The sequence below is a fragment of the Uranotaenia lowii genome, chromosome 1 (assembly GCF_029784155.1).
Source record: "Uranotaenia lowii strain MFRU-FL chromosome 1, ASM2978415v1, whole genome shotgun sequence".
In the NCBI taxonomy this organism is placed as follows: domain Eukaryota; kingdom Metazoa; phylum Arthropoda; class Insecta; order Diptera; family Culicidae; genus Uranotaenia; species Uranotaenia lowii.
Window position 1 is genome coordinate 74,838,764 of NC_073691.1, and position 27,010 is coordinate 74,865,773.

Genomic DNA, 27,010 nt, shown 5'->3' on the forward strand with positions numbered 1-27,010 from the left:
ATGCTAAATTTGAAGAATTTATTCCAGGGGTTTCTGAGATATAGAATGCCGAGTTTCGGTGTTTCTCGTCATAGATTTCTTCGCGGTTCTTAATATGTAAAGGTTGCTTGTCAATATAATTTCCAAATCTCAATTTTCAAAAAAAAAAAAATTTGTAATCACAACTCAATTGCAAATCACAAGTAAATGGTAGAATTTGAGTTCTTCGTGTTATCTGAAAACCCCAAATTTAATTTAAAAAATCATCCACAGGATTTTCATTATGAAATTGTTACTTTATGAAAAATATTTGCTGTTTAAGGAACATCTTCACCTAAAAAATCTGCACAAAACTCTATACTTTTCCAGTGTATTGTCTGACATTATATGCCCTTTAGCCTGGACACCAAAATTTGGCATTTTATGTTCTAGAAATCAATAAACAAAATTTCAGCTATATAATATAGATATTCAAGAAACGGGAAGTGTTATGTTAAATTTTGTAAAATGAGGTTTTATTATTAGATTCATAATTAATTTATCAATATATATAAAAATGGATTTCTGTCTGTCTGTCTGTCTGTCTGTCTGTTCCCTATAGACTCGGAAACTACTGAACCGATTCGCGGGAAACTTGCCCGATGGGGGTATTGGAGGCAGGAGAAGGTTCCTATTATGGCTGAGACCACTCCCTCTCTCATTAAGGGAGGGAGGGGCCTCCCAAATAAAAGACTATTTTTTGCATAACTTGAAAACCAATCAAGAAAAGGGTATCAAATTTGGCATGGGGTGGTATTTGGGAACGGGGAATATTTCCATGAATATTAGGTACCCTTCCCTCCTCTCAGTAGGGTGATAGGAGGGGGGAGGGGGGCTACCTTACAATTTTTCATATAACTCGAAAACTAATCAAGATATTGGAACCAAATTTGTCGTGGGAAGGTATTTGGATACGAAAATATTTCAATGATTATTTGAGACCTCTCCCTCTTTCCAGTAGAAAGGGGGAGGGGGCCTCTTGCAAAATTTTTTCACATAACTCAAAGACTAATTAAGCAAATAGAACCAAATTTGGCATGGGAAGGTATTTGGATACGAAAAATATTTCTATGATTATTTGAGACCCCTCCCTCTTTCCAGTAGGAAGATTTAATGGGGGGAGGGGGCCTCTCTCATAGTTTTTTACATAACTCAAAAACTAATTAAGCAAATGGAACCAAATTTGGCAAAGGCGGGTTATGTTCTAATGATTGTTTGAGACCCCTACCTTCTTCCAGCGGGGAGAAATGAAAGAGGGAGGGGATTTTCATACAATTTTTACTGCATAACTTGAGAACTTCAACAGCAAATGGAACCAAATTTGGCATGGAACGATATTTTAGAACGAGAAATGCTTCTATCAATATTTGGTATCCCTCATTTCTTCAAAGAGGTGGATGAAAAGGGGAGGAAAGGTCTTCCTTACAATTTTCAGTATAACTGGAGAGCTGATCGAGCAAATGGAACCATATTTAACATGTGAGGCTATTTTGATACGAGAAATGTTTCTATTATAAATTGAAGCCCCACTTTTTTCAGCGGAAAGATTTAAAGGGGGAACAGAGGGCTTCCATACAAATTTTTTGCATAACTCGAGAATAAATCGAGCAAAAGAAACCAAATTTGGCATCAAAAAGTATTTGAGTACGAAAAATACTTTTATGAATATTGAGTTCTCACCCCTTCATTCAATGGGTAGAACAGAAGGGGGGTGGTACTTCCTTTCAAGTTCATGCATAACTCAAGAATTCACTACGCAAATAAAACCAAATTTGGCATGGGTACCATACCATACCATGAATACGAGAAACTTTCTGGCAGTAGAAGAATAGAATTGGGAATACAGGAAGGGAAGAGGAAAGCTTATATTAAACTTTTTTTTTTACAAAATACGAGAAATGGACTAAACTTAACATGGAAAATCGTTTTGAAATGATTCTATGATTAGCTTACATACCATCCTCCTTACAGTGAGTAGCTACATAGGAGGTGGGAGGTGAGCCCAATACAATTTTGTTAGCATAAGTTCTCAATTAATGCTAACGAAGCCAACAAATGGAAACAAATATGGCATGGAAAGGTATTTGGTTATGAAATATGTTTCTATGATTGTTATAGACCCCCACGCTTTACAGTGAAGAGAGGGAAAGAAAGGATTTAAGTCATATTTATGTTGCAATTCGAAACTCCAGCTGCAGCTCTCATTGTATAACGGTTGCTTTTGAATGGTTGCTATGTAATAATTTGGTTTGAAATAATACTAACAAAACAATAAAAATTTGAGTAATTCCTGGAAATATCATTTATTTTTGAAAGGTGTAGCAAAGCACACCGGGTCAGCTAGTATTTAATAAAGCATCTAATCGCTAGGTCCACTGATGGCATGGGTTCGATTCCCATCTCGGTACTGGGTGTTAAATGTTAATCTTAAGTAGTCCACGTCATTTATTCAGTCTGTAAAGCCTAAATCGGCTAAGACGGTGTATGTATTTTACTAGCGGCAACCCAAAAACGAGTTATCTCGTATTTGATCCACGATGTGTTAATATTGCAGTTTTTTTTTCAAAGCCAAACTTCATTCAAAAATCATTTATCTAGTTCAAGTATGCATCAAGAAAATTTGATTCCAAATTTTGAGGATTTGTATCTCTTTTGTTGAAAGTTTGATTTATTTTCATAAAATATTTGAATTTGCAAAGTAGTTTAGAAGATTGGGCTTGTTTGATTGGAGCATAGAATAGGTTTTTTTTTTTCAAGAAAAACAACACTCTCAAAAAAGCGTATTTTATGACCAAACCAACTAAGTTTGATCTAATTCAAAGATTTTAACCATCAATGTAAGCGAATTAAGCTCACCTTTTAGTACTTTAGTGCTTAAGAACAAAAAACATAATGTTATTTAAAAATACATTAAAAACAAGTTTTTTAATTGTGCAGTATTAATTTTACCCATTAAAAATACTTTGTTTAGATCTATGTTATCGACCGTTTTTTGTATTTAATGTTTTATTTTTGGCTATTTTTGATCTTGGATTACAAGCAAACAACTTTCTCGTTGAAATGCCGGACGTTTCGACCATTTTTGGTGGTCTTCCTCAAGGGTATTGTCTAACGGTTGTTAATACCCTTGATGAAGACCACCAAAAATGGTCGAAACGTCGGGAATTTCAAAAAGACAGTTGTTTGCTTGAAATCCAAGACCGAAAAATAGCCTAAAATAAAACATAAAACAATGAAGATACACATACTCTGAAATGTTTTACATTTGTCTTTTGCTAGCTTCATACCACTCATTGGTATTAAAAGTGATTTTTACCATTATGGAAACGTTGAGAGTTTAAAGCGGACTCTTATTTTCTTTTTGAGGAGTTTGGAAAGCCTCAGGAAGATAATGAGGTCATATCGAACTAATGACTAAATATATAATTTAAAAGAACCGAGCTAAATTCACAACATAAATAATCTTCAAAATAATTTAACGATTGATTTGTTTTCGTGTTGATTTGGAATGGCATTTCAGTCAATGATGTTTGTAATTAATAATACAAAATAGTTTGCATTATATCCGACGTTTCGGCCGTAGATCCGGGCCTTTTTCAAAGGAAATTATGCGTTTTACTGTATTTATGTTGTCGATTTTGTTGTGCATGCTCTGGTTTGTTTATCCATTTGGATTTAAATTGATGTTTTGAACTTGTTCCTTTCGTATCACAATTTTGTATGCTTTGTATTGTAGCATACAAAATTGTGATACGAAATTGTATGCTTTGTATTGTAGCATAAGCGAAAGTGATTTGTAATCTGCTTTGGGTTTCGATAAAAAAAACTGTTTCAAATATTTTTTTTCAGTTATTGAATAATATCTGGGATTTACACAAATATCCCTGGATTTTGCTCGGAGTTTGGGTTGAAAATTTTGAATTTACATGCTCGAAATTTGCCAATTTTAAGATAAAATTTATTTAAGATAAATTGATTCCTAAGCTCCTTTTTCAACTAATGAGCAACACACAAACTCGAAAAAAATGGGAAATTTTCCTGATTCCATTAAAAATTAACCAGAATCAAAGTTTCGAATCATTGCTTTTTCCTTCTTCTGAGTTATAGATTGGCTTCAACATAAATCTCAAGCAGTCAAGTTTTAATATTTCATATCAATATTTCCGAAACACCAGGAAACGAATAAGAATGAAAATTTCCAATACAAATCAAAACCAGAATTGAAATTTTCGAGTTTAACAATCAGTGCACAGAAATAGAATACATAAAAAATACACCAGATTATAAAAAAAAACATAAATACTAGTTTGAAAATAAATTTCAAATTCAACCCTGATTAAAATTATTCGGAAAATTATAATGATTTTATATTATAAATCATATCCATTCACATTTCTTTTCCCAATTTTTAATTTATGGATTGAATAAAATATTCGACATTAATATTTCGAATTCGAAAAAAAAAATCGTCACAATTTGAAATGTGAATTCTTGTTTTGGAAAAAAAGAAGGTAAATACCTATCCATTTTTAACCTGGCAAAATTTATTCAAAACACAGGTTTAACGATGTAGTTTAACTTGATAAAATGACAGGGATCAAAGTCAGAGATTTATTTTTTTACTTGTAATTTTAAAGGAAAAGGCTAAGAAAGTCATTTTTGAAATCAGAACTTAATATATTTTCAATTCAATATGTTCAATTCATCATTGAAAGCATTTAATGATAAAGTATTGATTTAGAAAATTATATCTCTTCTGTGGACAGTAAAAAACTCTTAAAAAAAAAAGGAAAATCAAGTTCTGTTGTCAATATTGAAAGCACAAAGCAAATACTAATACAGTTAACATTGCGAATTAATGTAAAGCTTTTAAGTTGCTGCTTCCAATCATCTTTTGAAATTTCAAGTTCTAAATATGTTTGCATCCTCAATTGAAATATTTGGTGCTGGGAAGGAAAAAAGGAGCAATCAATGTATTTTTATAAAAAAAAAATCTAAATACATATGCTTTCAAGAAAAACACCAAAAATTCTGAAATGAAAAACAAAGACACACTTATTTGAAGAAAACAAATATAATTTTTACTAACGCTATAAAATTTGGAAAATATATTTGAAAATTAATATAAAATGAAGGTGGAAAAGACAAGATTTTATTATTTTGATAAGATTTTTTTTTTCAACAAAAACATCTTACAATTTCAAAAAAATATTTTTTTTTAAATTCAATTGATAGCTCACTGGAACAGAATTTTCAAGGCCTAAGTTTTAATGACTGATTTGTAATATTTTGGCGTCTTGGACTCAAATTTTTTGTCAGATTTTGTGTATCACTTCTAGTTTTGGCGATATGACATTAAGAAAGTTTAAATTAACTATTATTATTTTCATAGTTTTCCGTCTTCCGTTAAACTTCAAAAATGAATCAAATTTGAATAAAATCTAAATTGAATTGAAAAGTTCCGCTATTTTTTGGTTCCGCTAATTGAAGATCGCTAACTCCCATATATTTGTATCAATCTCTCGAATTTTTAGTGATAGAAAAAACTTTTTTTCATAAATCAAGTCAAAGTGATATTATGCATCATTCTGATTGCTTAATTGGATTCATTGGAGGAATGTGCACTAGAGTTAGAGAAAAGTTGTGTTGAGTGTCATTTTTCTTTCTTTGAGCACTTTTTTTAGCAACTTTTTCAGAAGAAGATAACAATAAAAGGTTTTAAACAATATAAAACTATTTTCAACATCTCTTCATCAGCGTTTGTTTTTAAGTGGTTGAGCTATTTACTTTTCACATTACAGTTTTTTTTTAGAGATTTTACAGATCAGTTCATATAAAAATAAGATAAAATCACTATTGTAGCCTTCGTTTCAAGTTCAAATTGAGATTGTATACATGTTCACGTTTGACAATGCTCCTGCAAATTTGAAAAAGGGGAAAACAGGTTAAAGATTTTAAATGAGGATTATATGAAATAATGCAAAAACATAAAAAAAATATTTGCAACAAAATTGCATACTATCTACTTTGCACAAAACCGACAAATCGAGTAAATTTTTAACCAAAATTTTAATTAAAAAAAGAAGATATATTACTCGCATTTTCCACATTCTGTTCTTTTGCTCTTTCTTTAATTGTTTTTTTTTAATTTATAAAATACAGAGACTCGTTAACACTCCTTAAATCTTTGACAGTTTTGGTTTTGCTCATATAATTTTATGAAAATACGATCAATTTATCTAATTTTAAATAAAATACTTGAAACTTCATTAATTCCCCCCTGGGGAGTTGGAAAAATCGAAAGGGGGAAGTGCGTGACTAAAAACAAATTTCACATTTGTTCCGGCCTTAATGTTGGTAAACATTTAGCGATTAGCGATTAGCGCTTTAAGCTTAAAGCGATAACTTTTTTGGTACATTTAGCGTATTCAATTAGCGATCGCTAACTTTGTATGAGTTAGCGATTTAATTAGCAGCGCTAATTTTTCAGTAAGCGATGCCGAACACTGTTGTCAACTGATGAAAATCTACATGAAAAACAAAAGCTGATTACAGTGGCACAAAACCGCAAACTTATGGTAAGCGAACTCATTTTTTCGCTGAGTTTTTCGTGAACTACCAAATAAGAAAGATTTGCTTATTTTCAGTTCTGTTAACCGAAGAATGCTACACTGATCTGTGAGACAAAAATTTGTAATTTCTTCATTCCCCTGGGTTAAAGTATCGTATCGTAAGTATCGTTTTTTTTCAACGCTCAGGTGTCTTCGCTAATTCTTTTTTCATCGGGGAAAAATAGCCAAATAAAGAATATTGATTTTAATGTTTTTCCTTCTATCTTTTTTAAATGAAATCGTGGACTGACGAAGATGAGTTGGACAGAAACACTTCAAAGCTAAGACGAAAACTGTCCCTATTCATTCCATTTTGCAGTATCACCTTTCTTATCAATAAAATATTTACAAATGAATTAAAAATTTGTATTTTTTATGTATATTTTTTAACTTTTTGATAGGCGATTGGCGATGAGCGCTTTTCACTTAAACTATTTGAAATGAATTGAAGTTTATCGAAACCCTTTTAAATGTGGAGTTGAGTATTTATTAGAACAAGAAACACAGAATAAAGTTGAGTCGGAAATAGGTTTTAATGAAGAATATTTCTTATCAGCGTAATCACTGTAATGAAGAACGAAATTTTTTACAATCAAAGTGTTTATTAATAAAGCAATGGATATTAAGGGTTTTGATTTTTTTTTTTTTTGCTCATCCTATTGACTATCGTGAGTAGTCAACACCTGCCATATGGCTTCAGATTTGAGTTTCAATACAGAATGTTAATGGATTATTCGAAATTTACAGATTAAAAAAAGTTTCAGTTTTTAATGTCGTTAAAAGAAATGTCATAGGTCTAGAGTGCTATAAGACAAAGTTCCGCTGGAGGTCAGTCAATTTTGTAAAACTTATTTCAAAATACTGTTCAAGATCAAGTAATTTACTGCTACGACGGTAAATCGATTTCCTAAACTAAAAATTTTACTTAGAAAAATTTCCATGGAGAAGGAAGGGGGGAGGTTAAACCCCTTAATTATCAAATTTTAGCTCTTCCAATGTTTTAAGCTTCACCTCCAATTCAATCGAGGCACAAAAAAGCTAATAAATCTTCAAAAAAAAGCTTTAAAACGAGATACACTAACACTTAGCAAAAAGATGTTTGTCATACGTTCAATAGAGTAATCGTGTCAAATTGCATACTCATAAAGCTATTCCCAGCAAACATTTGTGTTCCCTGATTCATATGCTGTTTTGATATACATACGTTCTATATAAATTATAGAAAGATCGTTGTAAAAACAGCATTTACCTACCTGAGTGCAGCAATAGACATATGTACATAAATTCTTTCTTAACGACGAAAACTGCACCAATTCGGTGTTATCTGATACCTGATTCGTACTTATCGGAAAAAAGTAAGAGAGCGTAAGATTTTGCTCCCACAGCCTTCAAATCAAGAGAGAATTCTTTGCATTTTGAGTGGTAATGAAAAAAATTCCACAACCGCTTCACAAATTGCAACAATTTGCAAAAATTAGCACATTTTCACTCTCTCTGAGCACTGGTTTCTCTCATTTGAACTCAAACCTTCTAATTTTCTATAACAAATTGCCACAAATTACCACAAATTTAATCATTGGCTGCACAATTTGTGTGATCATTGAAAATTTTCACCCTTCATTTCAGTTCCCCGCTTCACAACGTTGCCAGCGACAATATTTTCAAGTTCTCTCATCGGTCAATATTACTCAATTCTCATCTGATTTTTAGCCATCTGGATGCACCGCTGATTGCTGAGAGATCATGACGATGATTTACTCACTTAAAGCCCGCTCGGGAGCAAAATGTTTTGAAATTGACTTCAGACGACATTTTATACGATCTTCCACTATGGAGTTGAAATAGCGATTCGCAACATCATTGACTTAAGTTATCATTTCTGATACGGTTTAATGTTTGCTGGGTTGTCAGAAATTCGACCATCGTACCATCCAATTTGTAATAGGTGGTAAATATTACATAGATTGTTGCTAAATTATTTCAATGAAAAAAGAACATATTTTGTGACGTTATAATTTTTTTGAAAAATTTTGATCACTTTGAAGTCTTCACCGTAACCAGAGAGTTTAGATAAATTCATATAGTTAAAAATGTTTTGCATCTCTGAGCAGAAAGTATTCAAAAAAAAGTCGACTATGAAGCAAAATCAGAAAAATGACATTTTTCAATGGAAACCAAAGCAGATTTTATTTAGTCTCCAGAAGCTTTTAAATAAAAAAAATATCATCTGGACACACCCTCAAGCACACAGATTCTCATTCAACCAAAGGTCTGACATTTTCCTTACCGAAGCAACAATAAAACGGAAGTTAATTCTTTTGCCAATTGTTCCCTTGTTGTTGTGCAGCTGAAAATAAAGAAAAGAGGTATGTATTCTTTCTCGATCAATGACCTAGAATTTGCGATATATCAGAAAGAAGCGAGAAAACTGAAAATATCTTTTAATGGAAAGTAAAATTCATATCTTGATCTATATATAATTCTTAATTTAAATAATTCCACATAGATTCAACGATTTCTATTTTTTTTTTTTTTTTTGTAAACTCTGACGAAAGTTCTATCTTAAACATGAAGTTTTACGGCCAGTTTTCTACGGAATCGATGGCGAAAAAAGCAGAATTACTGAAAAAAAAATATCAATTGTCTATTTTCGATCCCATTCCCAACTCGGCTCTCCCAATCAATTCGGAAAACGTTATCAATCCAGCCATTCATTCGCCCAATTCATCATTTCATCAAACCCGACAACCCAACATCAACCGGTCAATCATTCCGGCTCACACATATGGGTCTTCTCGGGAAATCCGGAAAAGGATTAGAGCCCGTCCCCGGGAGAATCTAAATCTACTAAAATGCTTTTCTCGTTTTTCTCATCTCTATTTCATTCGCATCCCGGCGCTCTTACATCGAATGGACGGAACAAACGGGGAAAAAACACCAACAAAAACCATTCATCGATTCCAGGTGACGAATGCATTTGTCGTGACTGGCACGGATGTATAATGTCCCAGTCAATTGTCGGCCTGGAGAACGTCCAGCCGTATAAATTCAGCGAGTGCAGCCGGCTGGATTATATCGATGCCCTACGGATCGGGCACGGTCTCTGTTTATTGAATAAACCGAACGAGGTAAGTGGACATTGTTGTAGAGTAGGATCGGTTTCGAGTTTCAGTTTTTTTTGGTTTGTTTCAGTGTTTCAGTTTTATTATTTCGTTTGATGGAAAATGCATTTAACGCATTGGGAGCTTTGAGTATTCAGCTAGGATTTCGGGCCAAAAGGGTTTCAACACTCCAGCAATTGTTTGTGATATGTTGGGTTAACAGTTTTTACGCAATTTATCCACTGATAAGCTGATATAATTCCCCCTGTGTAGGAGAAAAATATTCATCGCCCAGAGCTCCTGGCGCCAACTAGCTCATCATTCCCTAAGCTTCGATTCCCGATCATGTAATGATACCAATAGCTGAATTTCGATTTTTTCGTAAATCATTCAATTTTAATTTGACGATTCGAAAATATTTTTTATGAAGATTTATGTAACTCAGTTAGTATAAATTTTAGTTTCAATGTATCGGATCAATTCCATTCTTATTGCAGAAGAGTGAATGATCTTTTGAAAATTTTATCCCAAGGGAAAATTTGAAGAAATTTCAGATGACCTAAAAAGAATATTCTCTAATAAAATGTCTAGACTAAATAAATCGTTCACCAGAAGGTCCTTTTTTGAAGAACTGCGATTTTTTCCTCAATAAGATAAAGAACATTTTCTCTTTGAAAGTCTTCAAATCTATAAGTTTTATTCATTTGCTAAAATTAATTCTTAAAAACTGTTTAACTTTAATTCATTTAAATAGTAAAATTATTTTTTTAAATTTTAATATCCTATTAATTGGAATAGTATTTTTTTAATATTAAGAATTGATTTTCATATGTAGGCACGTTTTTAAATTTTGTTCCTCAAATTTCAAAGCTCAATGAATCTAGTACATTTCAACAATCGGGACCTTTTTTCACTGGGAGGAAAACATAACAAAAATTGAACACCATAGCAACTTATACTTTCACACCCAGAAAAATTGAAGCAGGCTAAAAATGCTTGGTAGATAATAAAATTTCTATATATTTTTCTACGTGTCATTAGAACACGTGGAGTAAGTTTTGAATGCTAGCGCCCCATCACAACCAGTGTATTATTCACTTACTAAACAGTTAAGACACGAACCTTTGGTTGATGGAAATGTGGGGCAGAGTTATATCAGCTTATCAGTGATTTATCCTCGATTCTAGGAAAAACAGCTAAAGATTGATACAATTTTTAAGGTCTTCCGCAATTTCATTCTCTTTTGAAAATTTATCAGTAGCAGTAGGTTTTCTTTATTCTGATGTTTGTGGCCACCGGTTTTCTCTCCATGATAACCTTCAGAAGCAGGATCCCGGTCAAGAAAGCCGTGTTCCCTTTAACTGATCTGCCAATTCGAAAACATCGCCTGTTCCCATCTTTGCCGCCCTGCGAATGTGGCGGATCTTTCTCTCGATTTGGCCAACCTAGCAGCACAGTTGGAATCAAATTAAAAGATTCACAAATGGCTATCGTTCGATTGGGGAAAATTTACTCCCTCGATTCCATGGGACCGGGAAAAGGCAAACCAACCGACCAAAAGCAACTGACCAAGCCGGTCCAGCGAGTGCCAGACTATTTTTCATCCGAAGCACGTCGGCAGAGAAATCGGTCCCTTGGCCTGGCGGCACCCACCGCCATCTCTTGCCACTTATACCTACGTGAAAACGTGGTTTTCTTTGAGACCCAGACACAGGCGGAACTAGGTTGTTGATCCAATATAGAGGAGAGAATCGACGGTAAGGATTTTTTTTTCGGTACCAAAGAACAGTGGTTCGAAACGAAATATTTATTACAAAACCAAAGTAAATTTTAATTTAATAGTTGATGAGATTTCGATCAAGTATTGGAGTGATAGGAGTTATATCAAATGAAAATTATGAAAATTATAGAAGGAGAAATTAGATCAGAAAGCATGACAGGGGTTGAAAATGAGCCAAGAGCGTGTTTAAAAAAACCTTGCCGTCAAGACAAAATTAAACTAAAGACAGAAATTAAAATTTACTAACTCGATGGCAAGTGTTAAGAAAACATGAGAATCGATGAAGCGAACATGATTAGCCGTAAATATCATAGATTTGTAGAAAAAGATACAACGAATCACCGACGGGACTTGAAGTTGTAATTTCCGATTCAGTACAACGGCGCGTTAGCCAATCACACCACGGTGAACTCACGATACAGGCTCTAGCATGCGTACAAGTCGAGCTCAATCCAACCGATCTGCCTAAGGGAAAAGATAAGGGGGGCTTGCCAAAACTACCATTACTTGCCATTCCCCTTCTGGGTTTAGGCTTTGATAACTCGTAGGGTGATTTCCAAACAATGGAGGCTGTTCCGCAGACTATCTGCCTGGAGTCCAAGGCCGTTTCGATGTGAGCGCCTGGGAAAACAACCACTGATGGTCCGCTTCTCTCGTGGAATTCAGTTTACCCACGCATGGTTGTCTCATCAGTGGAGGCAGTTCCTCATGACGCTGCCTGGCGGCCAAGGCTGGGATCTCGATCGCCTGGTTGACTGAGATCCAAACTCTTTCAGGTGGAGAGGCTCTGAAAAGAGCCGATTGTGTCAGCTGAACCTGGGAACAAGGCATCGGAGCAAAGCACCAGAAGAAACAAGGCACTATTTATCGGCCAACATTTCTATTTATTTCTCTTTCTACTTTTCTACTATTAACTCTTTTACACTTCTGCCCATTTTGACAGCCTGGCGGTTTGATAACGAATGGCTTCAGGAGCATTGAAGAATAAGCTGGCGGCCAAATAAACAAACAGATGGCGCAAACATCTCGCTTTCTGCGAGAGCAACCGTCTTGCTCTCTTGGTGCGGTAATCTCGTATTTTTTCTTCGACGCGCTCTTCAACTTTAGTCGACTGGTCGCAGGATAGCTAAGTTAATAGAATAGGTATACTACTCCGTTGCTTTCATATGTAAGAGTAGGTCTGCCAGAAAATAGTAATAGAAATTTCACAGAAATGTATGACAATTATTTAAAATATGAGTTTTCTTGCAAAACTACTGATTTTAAAATGCTGCAAAAAATATAAAAATGTTCACCAAAGTATCTACAACGCATTGCGAATGGAAAACATATTCTTTACGTAAATTTTCTATTGAGTCAAAAAAATAGCATTTGCTAAATTCCTTACAGCTGGTTTTTTTTCTAAATTTTGTTGGTTCTAAAATAAAGAAGCATTCACTACAATTTGTAACAAGTCATTTTTTAGCATATTTTTACAACTACATTTGAAAAAAATGCCTTCCGAAATTCGAATATTTTGCTGAAATATTGCTAAATTGCCAAAGAAAAACTGTCTCGTAGTCAGAATATTGAACGCTTTTGAGCATAAATTATACTAATTGCTACACAAGTTATTTTAAAGCATGCGACTGATTACTTATTTGAGCAATAGGACCCCTCAATTTTCCATAAATTGTAATTTTGTTTCAAATCCCACACATATCATCCGAAATTTCATAACTATTTTTGACCCTGCGTTTACACGGCTCATTCGATTGAGGTTAAGCGCAATGATATACATACCTAATGATCTACCTATCTTGGACTGGTTGGGCTGAACATACCCGCCACCAGAAAGAATGCTCGCAGGGGATTGCTTCGGCTGCTGGAAGGATTATAGTCGACCTTTCTGAAACTTGACTGTCCCCGGAAATGCGCCGCTGCTGGATGATTTGTTGTTGGAATTGTTGGTGATTGCAGAAATTCTCCGTCGATCAAGCTACAACGTTGCTACTAAGGAGTGTATCGAAAATAAGTTATAATCACAAACAATTCAAACAAAGAAACAGTTCGGAAGTGTTTTAAAAATCTTATTCTTACAGTTTATAGAGAAATACAAGTAATAAAGTAATTATTGGTAATATTCTCGGACTTTCGACTTGATGCGTTTCATTAGAATTTGTACAGCTTATTGATCACACTTCTTGGCCGCAGCATTCCAATTTTTCTTGAAAACCGCCATGGTCCTGTTGGCCTTACCATTCTTCTTGAAAACTCTCTTGACGATAGCCCAATATCGTTCTATGGGGCGAAGCTGGGGGCAGTTTGATGGGTTAATATCTTTCTCAACGAAATCTACATCGTTACCCTCAAACCGTCTAAGAGTGGATTTAGCGTAGTAGGCTGACGCCAAATCCGGCCAGAACCACGGTATAAGTTTATAAAGTAGGCTACTAACTCGAGTAAACAACTCGTTTGAATGCAAACTAGTGACGTCATTACTATCTGCCTATAGCGTGCCAGGCAAAAAGTTTTGCGCGCGTAGGTCACTAGATGGATAGTAATGACGACATTATCGGGAAGATATCACCTTATTATATTGTACACCGTGGCCAGAACAATGGTGGAGGCGTTGTTTCTTATATAGTGGCAGCAACCTTTTCTGCAAATACTCCTTTTGGTAGATATCGGCATTTATTGTTCCTTTTGTAAAGAAACTCGCCGACTTCAATCCGCAGAAGCAGATTGCCTGCCACATAATCACTTTCTGGCCAATTTTTTTTTCACCTCAATCGACTTCTCGTGGTCAATCACATCCTTCCCAATAGCTGCAGTGTAGAATTGTGGTCCCGGAAGAGTACTGGGATCCTCTTTTACATAAGTTTCATCGTCCATGAGAATGCACGCATCTGACTTCTGCAAAATCCGATGATATAGTTTCCGGGATCTGGTTTTGCTTCGTGATTCTAGTTCAGCCGTTGATTTGGACACTTTCTGCTTTTTGTATGTCTTCAGGTTGTTCCGCTTCTTGATCCGCTGTACCATTCCGATTGATTTCCCAGCTTTTTTCGCCAAATCCCGTATGGAAATCGATCGATTCCGGTTGATGAGGTTGATTACCTTACGGTCCAGATTTGGGTCAGATGGTCCTGGTTTTTTGCTTCTTCCTGGCAAATCATCGAACGTATAGTTTTCCCCGAACTTGTGAATGATGGATTTTACGCTCGCCGGATGAATGCCGAAACGTTTCGCCACTTCATTCATCGAGATGCCCATCTCTCGCATCCAAGTGTCCAACACACGAATTTTAACTTCTTTTTTTATTTGCGACATTTTGGGAAAACGAATGTTTCAAACCTAAACAAAGCGCTCCGCTGGTTCACTCTTGACAGATCAAGATACTACACATAGGTGAGCACAGTTGTGCGCGTCCACGCGTTAGTAAGTAGAAGGCCCAAATATGGGTATAGTTAATTTTCGATACACTCCTTAACAGCTCTCGTGGAAGTACCACTCTTTGATGCTTTCCTCTGTTGACGAAGAAGATTGAAGAAGATCACTTCTGCCCGGATCTTCTTCCCTCTAGATTGTATCGGTTTCTCGACCTCGGTGTGGATTTGTGGTACTACCAGTTCGTTCTCGAAGATTCCAGTCCATCTATCGACTTGCTACTTTGTTGCCCAATCCACGTTACACAAGCTCTTGACGGGGGTATTCCGTCAGAAAGTACCGGTTTCTAGATCCAGCTCGAAGGACCAATTCATGTTGTGGTCTTGAAAATTCATAGGACTGTTAGAAGAGGGTGGGAGGGTCTTCGTGAAAGAACCACTGCTTGCCCATCCCCCCTCTGGGATTGGGCTTTGATGAATCCTGATGGTTTCCAAACAATGGACGCATGTCTGCCTGGAGGCCAAGGCCGGTGCGATGTGAGCGCTTAGGAAAACTCCCAATGATGGTCCGCTCCCCTCGTGGGATTGGACCATGGTTGTCCCATCAGAGGTGGCAGGTTCTCATGACGTTTCTACTTTTCTACTATTTACACTTTTACACTTCCGCCCATTTTGAAGTTCTGGCGGTTTGATAACAAATGACTTCAGGAGCATTGAAGAATGCGCCCTTAAATAGGCTGGCGGGCAAAAACACAAGCACGTGCTTGCCCCAGATGGAACCATCTAACACTTTCAACATGAACTGCGATTTGTGTTATGAGACGAACTTTGTTGTCTGTTGTTGTTGTTGGAAACCTGAGACGGTCTTAGTGTCTCCCGAAAAAAATAGGAGAGGCTGAGACCGTCTCGAGACAAACCGTCTCCTTGTGTGGACTAGGCTTAAGCGCAAACATCTCGCTTTCAGCAAGGGCCGTCTAGCTTTCTCGGTGCGCTACTCTCGTGTCTAAATTTTCTTCATTACTCTCTCCAACTTCAGTGGACTGATCGTACTGAACGAGTTCGAAAATCTGTTATTTTCTGGATAAATCTGTACATGTGGCAACCATGCCGTAAGTAACGGCAAGCTCGAAGCAATCGACCATGAATCGAAAAAGCGAGCTGTAGGCAGAGATGCCAATGTGCCTGATTTTTCAGGCAAGATTTGCCTGATTTTTCGAGGCTCAGCCTGACAACCAGATCAGCCAATGGATTTCTCTGATTTTTTTTAAAATAAGACTGATTTTGCCTGATTTTTCCGAATGCGATGAAAAATGGATAGTAGGGAACCGCATGGGACAGCGACGACAAAAAAAAATCGTTTTGAGTGAAATTTCCGTTACTTTGACGTATCCTGATTTTTATTTCATCAGTCCCTAAATTTTGAAAAAAAAAATGATGGCAACCTTGGCTGTAGGATACGACAAATGACGTACACAATCATGCTCCCACTGTAAGTTTGTGTGGGTTTGTGTACGCGAGGAATATCAGCTTTGTGAGGCAAAGTAGTAGCTCTGCAAGGCTAATTTAGAGGCCCTGTGAGGCTAGAATTGAAGTTCTGTGAGGCTTTCAAAAAAATTTCCCTGTGAGGCTGAAAAAAGAGAAACTGTTAGGCTAAAATTCAAGCTCTGTGATTCTAGGAGCAGGATTCGTCGATCCTGGATCGATCTTTTGAAGATCGATATTTTAATCTTAAATTTCTGATTTTTTTTTGGATCGATTCTTTAGTCTTGTTTAAATAGATTTAATCGGTTTATTTTCGATCCTATCTTTTGATTTTTTTTTATGTTCTCCAAAGGTTTTTAGATTCAGTTTCCTGCAGAATTTTACCATATGAAAAATGACTTTTCAACACCATGCCAAAAATATAATCGATACCATCTTAATAGATAGTGTTTTTGACCTCTATCCTGTCTATACAATTGAGGAAAACCTGAACTTTCATCGAATGCTCAAAAAACGTAAGCTCCGAAGAACGGTCACTTGAAAACTTTCTTAGCCTTGAATTAAGTATCTAAAGTATTCAACTCGGCTCATAATTTTAGTTGTTACGGAAACTTTCAAGTTCCATGGCCAAGACTCGGTAGAAGGCTGTTCAGCACTCAAATTAAAGTTTTTCAAAAAAAATAAAGCTTTCATTTTGTAACTACATTTAAATTATTATTTTCGATAAACATTAATATTTTAATATCGCCTATTGAAAAATATGCTTGACAAATTTGGATGAACGCATTACCCTTGTACCATGACATGTGGCTGATTTAATGATATTTAAAACACCAGTAAAAAATTAAGAATCTGTAGCTGTGATGAACTAATTTAAATTGCTTGAAATGTTGAAAACAAGTAACAATATTGTGGTAGTATGAAGTAGCAATAGAAAAAAGTATTAAAATTTATTAATGTTCATTAAAATTGTGCACCTTCTTGGATGATAGATGAACCATCCTAAATTGAATAAATCAGCTATCACGTTGTGTGAGTTTATTTCTTCGGTGCTGTACCTACTTTTGTTTGTATTCGTGTTGGGAAAGTTTCGTTAAAAAACCGAACGAATATCGCAATACGAGTCCGTTTGAAATATTGGTAACGAAGAGTTAGTCTTAGAACGAGCTTTGGTGATGAAGTACGCGTTTCCGAATTGTGCTGAATTTGCGGTGATTCTCGGTCATGTGTAACTGCATCGATTGAAATCGTAACTACGACAATGGCGCAGCAGAGCTGTACGTTCGCTCCCGGTAAAAATGACTTAGTTTGTGAAAAAAAGAAGAGTGTGTAATGTGAAGAGTGAGTAAAAGGCGGGCATTTTAAAAGTATGTTTTAGGCGTAATAACTACGAAAAGTGAAGAAAATTTGACGTTTGTATTGTTGATAGATGGAAAGAAATAAGTCGTGCGGAAGGCCACGCAGTTAATATGAGTTTTAAAAAGTATTTAATATCATTGGCAGGAATGATAAAGTAAGTCGTGCGGAAGGCCACGCAGTAAATATGAATTAAAAAAAAAAGAGAATGAATCATCATTGACAGGAATGATGAAGTAAGTCGTGCGGAAGGCCACGCAATAATAACGAGTTGAAAAGAAAGTAGTTAAAATCATTGACAGGAATGATCAAGTAAGTCGTGCGGAAGGCCACGCAAAATAAATTATCATTGGCAGGAATGATAATGTTGCTCACGTTAAAAATCACGCAATGATCAAAACGAATTTGTTTGTTAAGTATCAAAATCAAAGAATGAAATTATAGAAAAAAAAAAAACTGGACAGCTAAGTCTAAATGGTAGAAAAAAAAGTGAATATAAATTTAACGGTAGTGTGCTCGACCAATTCAGAAATTCACAGGTTGGGAAAAATATAAAAAATTGTGTTGGTATTTGAAAGAAAAGTGTCAAAATAAAAGGATTGGAAGTCATTATTTAAAAAAAATCGGGAAGATTAGTTTGAACGGTAAGGAAATTTTTTAAATTTGAACAGTAATGTGCTCGAATAATTAAAGAAGTATAAGTTAAATAAAATTTACAAAAAGTGACATGAAATTTGAATGGAAAGTGTCAATGTTAAAAGATGGATTGCTGTGTTATTTTATCTAATCTTAAATGTAAATTTAACTTTGAACAGTAATGTGCTTGAATAATTAAAGAAGTATAGGATATGTAAAATCTACAATAGATGTTATGAAATGAAGAATGTTATGAAGAAAAATGTCAAATTTGAAGGATGGTTTGCAATTATTAAAAACAAAAACAAAAAGGAATGTATGAAAGATAAAGGAAAGTTTAAATGTAAGTTTGAACGGTAGTGTGCTCAACCAATTCAAAAAGTACAAGTTATATAAAATTTTAAATTTTTTTATGGAATTTGAATAGAAAGTGCCAAAGTTAAAAGATGAAATGCCACTATTAAAAAAAAAAAAGTGGAAATATAAGTGTGAACAGTAGAAAAAAACGTATATGTGTGTAAAATCCTAAATAAGGTTTTGTAGAAGTTTTTTTTTTTTAGCGGAAATTGAAGTTATTCAGAAATATTTGATAAAAAAAATGTTCATTGCTAATGTAAAATTTAAATCAAATTATGACGGAAAGATTGTCTTTTATCAGTTGTTAAAATATGATGAAACGGTCAAATTAGATGGTATGATGTTGGAATACTGAAAATTATTGAAGTATTGCTATGAAACAGACCTTAATAGAACCAAAAAGTAGGAAAGGGCAGTAATTTTCTAATTAATGGTAATTCAGAATGAAAAATTAAATTAAAAAGAAAGTGTAATGCTGTCTTCGTAGATAGAGTAGAGAAGAAGGCGAATGTGGTAGTATGAAGTAGCAATAGAAAAAAGTATTAAAATTTATTAATGTTCATTAAAATTGTGCACCTTCTTGGATGATAGATGAACCATCCTAAATTGAATAAATCAGCTATCACGTTGTGTGAGTTAATTTCTTCGGTGCTGTACCTACTTTTGTTTGTATTCGTGTTGGGAAAGTTTCGTTAAAAAACCGAACGAATATCGCAATACGAGTCCGTTTGAAATATTGGTAACGAAGAGTTAGTCTTAGAACGAGCTTTGGTGATGAAGTACGCGTTTCCGAATTGTGCTGAATTTGCGGTGATTCTCGGTCATGTGTAACTGCATCGATTGAAATCGTAACTACGACAAATATATAGACTTATTCCTATCTAACGTGCATATTATTTGAACTTGAAAGTAAGAACTGTATTTGAAAAAAAAAAAATGCAACACTTTCATTTATTTGTGAACCACTTTTGAGCGGGTGGATGAAAATTGATGAAATTTCCAGTGACACTACCTTGTAATTTAATGTTCACAATTGCAAAATTTTGTGGCGATCTGTCTAGTAGTTTTTGAGATAGCATCAAATGAAAAAGTTTATTGACTTAGATGTTTGGGCAACATATGCGCCATCTATATTTCTAAATCAAGGCTATTTTGGTTGACGTTCTTCAGTTCCTGGACATTCAAAATTACTTATTTTTTTCTATTTTATCGAAGCTATGACATGTTAAGCAGATAGTCCCCCTTCTGCAAGAAAACAACATGGAAAGAAAACTGTCGCTTTTGTTGGTATTTTGTGGAATATTTGGCTTTTAAGTTTGCCAATCGTTATGTACCACTTATCGATTTGCATCTTCCACAGATCGTCAGCAAAATTTTGTACATTTTTAATTTTCCTCACGATCTTCGCTGGAACACTCAGGAGAAGCTTTTCAATGAAAAATATCTGACGGCCAGATCCGCTAGGTGCCTGCTAGAAAGTTCGTATCGATTTCCTTCGCGATTTTGTTTCAAAACTTCACCCCGCTTATGGAGCTACCATTTTGCTCACGATTCATCGTATTTTGTTTATTTTATTGGTGGACAGCTTTTTTTATCATTAACACACGCAAAAAAATTTCTCATTTTTATCAGTTTCAAATGCAATGAATCTATAGAAACTCATATCTACCAGAAAAAAAAACTTATTATGGAACATATCGTTCAACTTGCATTTGATTTTGGCGTAAAAAACATTTAGATCTCGTGGTCCCTGAATAGCTTAATGTTGTTGTTATTCAGCGGACCAGTGGTTTGCCAAGAAACTTGTAAACAATGATAAATCAGCTGTTCGTTTTAAAAGCTGGGAAATGGCCGATTAGGATATCTATCCGTTAGCAGTTTCTAAACAGCTAGTCATAAAATGGAAAGTAGAAGATATCTATCCGGTACAAGTGTATTTGATGTTTACATTAAGGCTTAAACTCATGAACATAAGCTTGGAAGGATAGTGGTCTGCCAACTAAACTAAACCCCAAGATAAAAATGACTGCGTTTACACTTTCAAGAAATTTTAAAGTTTAAATTCATTTAAGGTGTTTTATTTTATTCCAACTGTTCAAAATTGCTTTTTAGCGCAAGGTACAACGAAAACTATTCAACAATTTTTATAAACAGTTTTGTAGCATAATGGTATAATTTTTGGAACCGACTTTCATTGGACATAGGAATTTTGAGTTTCGAGAGACCATTTTTACATAAATCTTAAGAAACGCTTAATGACGACAAACATTTAATAAATCGTTTAAAAAAATCTCATATAAGACACACTGTGTTCGCAACACCGCCTTCCAGATGTTTTATTCATCCTGCCATTTTAACCGTACCTAGGTTTTTTTCTGTTCGATTCCTAATTCCGACTATTTATGTCTTCCTGTGGAATTCTGAACCGGCTGACTTTTGACCGTCCGCCCCAATTCGCTACTGCTCCGGCGGCTCTCTAGGCGCCGGCCTGGCACAGGAAAGCGATATTTTAATGAGAAATTTAGAATTCTGAAATTCCACCTCGGAAAGACCGCCATTGGTTCGTTCGGTGTGGGTAATGAAGCGAATGATTGGATCGATCTCAAGTTGTTCCGATTGAAATTCAATGGCATCGGGAGATTTTAGCGAATGGCAGAATGAGTTGAAAAGAAGCAAAACATCCCTTTAGTTTAAGTTTATTTCATTAACTCGATTTCTGTTTGGTTTTTTTTCTGTTCGGGAAGGGGACTGGGTTTAAATGAAGATAAAAAAAATCTGAAAAACTCACTAACAAATCCTCCTTCAATCCGCTTGTTCCGCAACAGATCGAAATCCGCAAAAACTGCGGCAACGGGATCGTGGAGGACGACGAGGAGTGCGACTGTGGCAGTGCGCTGGACTGCGACAAAACGGACCCGTGCTGCGACGGAATTACCTGCAAGCTGAAAAAGGAATCCCAGTGCGCCACTGGACCATGCTGTGATAATTGTATTCTAAAACCGCCGGGCGTGATCTGCCGGGATGCGCACAACGAGTGCGACCTGCCGGAGTATTGCACCGGAGATACCGGCCAATGTCCGGGGGATGTATATAAGAAGAACGGGAGCCCGTGCGGGCTGAACGCCACCGGTACCTCGACTGGTAAGTGTTTTTCTCACATGTACAGACATATGTTAGGTTAGGATTTCGAACGAATGAATGCTAACCCTACTAGCTGGTGTTGACTAGTGGAAAACCAACTACCTCCAAGCTGTAAACGACAAATTAACGTTTGCCGAGTTGTTCCGGAGGATTTTCCCCGCAATCAGCACCGGTCGACGAGGACAGAGACGACGACATGCAGTATTATCACAGGCGTCTGGCTTTGCTGGGTTTCAGAATCTCGGACAGCTTTTGTGTCCAGTCCATCAAGCGCTAATCCGCAATCTTAGTTGCGAGGAATGGCGTTTGAAAATCCTTGCACTTGAAATTGGAATTTAATATCTGGAACGAAAAATGAGTCGTTGTTCAACTTAACTTATCTAGGTACTACATATATCTGAATCCGTGACCAGAAAATTCAAACCCAGAAAAAATCGAAAAAAGTGCCTTTTGACCAAAAAATTTTCAAATGGAAAATTTTGCCTGATTTAAAAGTTCAAGGTTTTTTACGCGACCTTCGACCAGAAAAAAAAACGAAAAATGGCTTTTTATCAAGCAATTTTCAAGTTGAAAATATTGCCTGATTTAAATAAATCAAGGGTTTTAACGTAACCTCCGACCAGAAAAAAATCGTAAAAAGTGACTTTTTACCAACAAATTTTCGAATTTGAAACTGATTTAAAAAAAATTAAAGGATTATTTGGTGCGACCCCAACCAATAAAAAAATAGAAAAAAGTGACTTTTCACCAAAAAATTTTCAAGTTGAAAATTTTGCCTGATTTTAAAAATTCTAAAATTTTTTACGTAACCCCCGACCAGAAAAATGGAAAGTTTTGTTTGATTTTTAAAAAAATCAAGATTTTTTTACCCGACCCCGACCAGAATAAATTGGAAAGTTTTGTCTGATTTAAAAAAATCAAGGGTTTTTCGGCCCTCGACCGAAAAACGAAAACATTGACTTTTTATCAAAAAACAAAATAAAATTAGCTTAATTAAAGAAATTTTAGTTTTTTTTACACGACCTCCGACCAGTAAACACCGAAAAAAATGACTTAACCGAAAAAATTTCAAGTTTAAAATTTTGGCTGATTTAAAAAGTTCAAGGTTTTGAAGCGACCCCCAGCCATCAAAAAAATTTGAAAGAAGGTGACTTGCAACAAAAAAGTTAAGTTGAGAATTTGCCTGAATAAAAATACTCAAGGGTTTTTCGCGACTCCCTATCAGAAAAAATGGAAAGAAAATACTTTTAACCACAAAATTTTTCAAGTTGCAAATCTGAATCAAGAAATGAGGAAGAAGGATCCAATGAAAGTTATAAAGAAGAAAATGAACACTGTGTTTTGAAAATGAAGAAAATGTTAAATAACAAACAAATTAATTCGAATCAAGAGGTCGTCCATAATATTCATGATAGATTTCAAACAGTGGAAACGTTGTATAATCAATGGCCATAGAAATCAATATGAAGTACTTTTTTTTGATTGTCCAGCTTTTGTATGGAGCCATCCCACTGTGCACTGGCTTGCAGAGTTGCCTTATAAATTGAGGTATCAACCAGTGCAAACGTCTTATTCGCCATTTGGATGTTTATAAGGCGTTAGACTGAGTTTATTTTGGATCATTTTTGGATTTCTCAAAAGCGAGTTTAGAACCAAAACGGAAGTTTATAGACTTCAGGGTTTGAGAAAACCAAAAATGACCTCAAATCGACTCAGTCTAATGTGGCAATTCCCAGAAAGAGTTTCATCTAAATATAACCTCAGATATTTGAAGTTGTTCACCTTTAGTATAAGAAACTTGTTCAGGTGTGGATTCCGATTAGGAGGTAGGATTTTCCAGATTGATTGGAATAGCATGTACTTAGTTTTTTAGTAGTTTAATGAGGGAAGATTACTGTTGAAATACATGGATAACAATTTAAGGTCGTACTCTAGATTATCGATAATTGTGATTGAGAATTCCTTGTATAGAAAAGAAAAGTATATTACATTGCTGTCCCTATAACAGTATTTCTTTGGTAACCTTACACAAAGAATCGACTTTATTTCATAATACCTCTTTTCCATAGCAATCTTATGGTTTCTTCTCAAAGCCAAACCACATTAAATATCAATTTAGTAGTTTAAAACTCATGAATGTGTCGACTGAGTCGATTTGGGGTCATTTTTGAATTTCTCAAACCCCGGAGTCTCACAAGCTTCGTTTTGGCTGGTTTTGAATATTTTATATTGAGAATTCAACAAAGTTTTGGTACTTCTGTGGAAACGAGCCTGTTAATGGTTTGTGTGCCCATTTAAAAATTCTCCAAAGGAAATTTTCACGCTTTTAATTTTTTGTATTTTGCCATTTGCCAAACATGTTTCGAACATTTGCAAATTCCTTTCGAACGTAAAAGTATGCGAATGTAATTATAAAAATCTAAAAAAAATCACCAAACATAATTTGAAACAAAGAGAACTGTTTGGCATTGTTTACTCAAATTCATATAATTTCACACACAAAATTACAGCCACTGAATAAAAAAAAATTCAAATTACAATTTATAAATGATTAGCTGACTCGGTGTGCTTTGCTACCCCTTCCATGAAAAATTTAAGTTTATTAAAATTATTTGTATTGAATTAAATTTAAATTAAATGTCAACATCATTCAAAGCGAACTATTTTTCATGGCAGATTGTATTGAGTCTTAACGTAATTTGAAAGTTGAAGAAGACACAACAGGGAGGATCTTCAAAACAATAAATAATCCGTTTAAACTTAAATATAAAATCGCCTCTTTTTAAATACAGGCAAATTTGCACATGATCGAAAATTTTTTCAGACTTTATGAAAACACTAAGACATTGGTTTTGTTAATAGCTTTTTTTTTATTAACGATACCTTACCATCCTTGTGGCATTCGTGACTGCTTAATATGTTACATTTATTGAATACTAGCTGACCCGGTGTGTTTTGCTGCACCTTTTAAAAATCAATGAATTGTGTGAACATAGTGTCGTTATAAATAAATTTTCGATATCTTTACAATGAGAGCTTTCAAATCACATATTTTTCAATGATTGTTTTGAAATCTGATATTAAGTACTCGATTGTATTTGCTTTTCTCCCCAGCAATGTGAAGAGGGTCCACGAACTGCCATAAAAACATTTTTCGTAATCAAATAACATCACATTTCACATATGGCTCTATTTGCTTGATTAGTTTTCAAGCTTTAAATACTTTCCTTTTCCCGTTTCTCCTCTGAAAAAAGAAGGGGTCATGAATCTTTAAAAAAAACCTCTCATGTAAAATATGGTTTCTATTGCTTGAAAAGTTTTCAAAACTATGCGATAAAGCTCTCCCATTCCTAGCTCTGTACTGTATGGAATTTTTCTTTAAAAAAAACAGAAACATTTTTTGTACTCGAATACTTTTTCTTTCAAATTTGGTTCCATTTGTTGGATAAGTTCTCAAGTAATAGAAAAAAATGTGCGGAACTATTTTTCCATCTCTTAACCCCCACTGGAAGGTGAAAAGGGGTTTTTAATAACCATAGAATCATTTCTCGTATTCTTATACTTTCCCTTGCAAAATTTGGGTGAATTTATTTGATGAGCTCTAGAATTTGTCAAAACAAACGTACGGCACCTCTCTTCTCTTTCCATCCCGTGAGGGGAAACAAAATAATCAAGAATTCATCACCTTGAATTCCTAATTTGTTACCATTTGCTAGATTAGCAATCGAGTTATTAAAAAAAATTGTATGAGAGCTCCCCTTCCACCTCCCTATCGAATCAATGAAAGGAAGAAGCTTTAAACAATCATAGAAAAAAAAATTCTACAATACCCTTTGCTTTTAAATTTGAATAATAAGTTCTCGAGTGATCCAAAAATATTGCATGAAAACCTCCCTCCTCTTTCCCCTCTTCGCGTGAGAGGGTGAGGGGTCTCAACACATAAAAATAACATTTCTCTTACTTGAATATACTACCCTGTCAACTTTTTTTGTTCCATTAGTTCTCGAGTTATGCATAAAACTGTAAGGGAGACCCTTTTTCCACATCTTATCCCCTCAGTGAAAGGACAAATGGGCCTCAAACATAGTAGAAACTTGACTCGTAAACTTATACCTTGCGATGTATTTCGATGTAATTCATCCTTTCAAAAGATAAAACTTTTTTCATCTTTCCTATCCCCTATCTAATGAAAATCTGTGTTGGAGATTGTTTAAATTTTATTTATTCAGAAATTTCTTAAAAGACTTCAGAACTTTGTTGAACCATGATAAAAACTTACTTTGTATGTTTTCAATCGTATGTGTGTATTTTTTCCCTTTTTTTTAATTTACATTGTTTAATTATTAGTTTACCTTAAATGTTGAAAGCTCACTAATAGTTTCTGAAGTTATCGAAAACAGATCATCTCTGAACCGAAGTCACCAATTCAATTTTTCTATTCTTGGGCACAAACATCACATTAACTTTTTTGAAGAGTAATCAATGTTAAATCCAAAGATACCATTTGTTTGAATTTGCAGTACTAAACAGTTTTACAATAAATTTTCTCAAAATTGGATGGTTGAATTGACTACATTGGTCATCAATGATAACTCAAAAGTTAGAAATTGGCCAATGAAATTGAATAGTATAGATCTTCACCTCAGATTTAATAATCTTATCAATTTTCTAACCACCCGTTTCTTTCTCGAAAGCTATTGAAGCTCTGAAATCGCAGCCTTGGCCTTATAACTCGGAATATAATTAATTTTTCTTTCTCTATTATGATTTCCAAAAATATGAAAATGGTTGGCTTTTAAAAGTTGGAATTTATGAAAATCGGTTCATCAGTTTTTCAGCACTCAGTCCAAATAGTTATTCAGCAGAAGAAGTCAATTCAATTCAATTCACTCAAAGACCCCAGCAGCGGTAAAGAGCACTTTGAAAGCTACTACAATTTTAGTCAATATGTTCCTAACAGGTTTGTAGTATTTTTCAATCCCACATGTAGGCTAATTATTGCATCTTAATATCTCGTACCGGTACCACGTGTTTTAAACAGTAGAAGAAAAAAAAATATCCGCCTAAATTTCCGCTTTCAAACTTTTAATACTTAGTAACCTTTGATTTGCTATCCAGTACACGTGAGCTCTGGATGGTTGCTTCGAATGCCCAGCCCAT

The 27,010-nt window shown here is 34.8% G+C and overlaps 1 protein-coding gene across 10 annotated transcripts in view; it reads left to right on the top strand.

Moving 5' to 3' along the window:
• LOC129739173 (disintegrin and metalloproteinase domain-containing protein unc-71) overlaps window positions 1-27,010 on the top strand; it is a 1,315,240-nt gene that overhangs the window by 1,088,851 nt on the left and 199,379 nt on the right. For all 10 annotated transcript variants that reach the window (XM_055730592.1, XM_055730589.1, XM_055730594.1 and 7 more), the window contains 2 exons: window positions 9,594-9,757; window positions 21,535-21,850. In XM_055730592.1, the coding sequence (XP_055586567.1) occupies window positions 9,594-9,757; window positions 21,535-21,850 (480 nt within the window). The remainder of the gene's footprint in view (window positions 1-9,593; window positions 9,758-21,534; window positions 21,851-27,010) is intronic.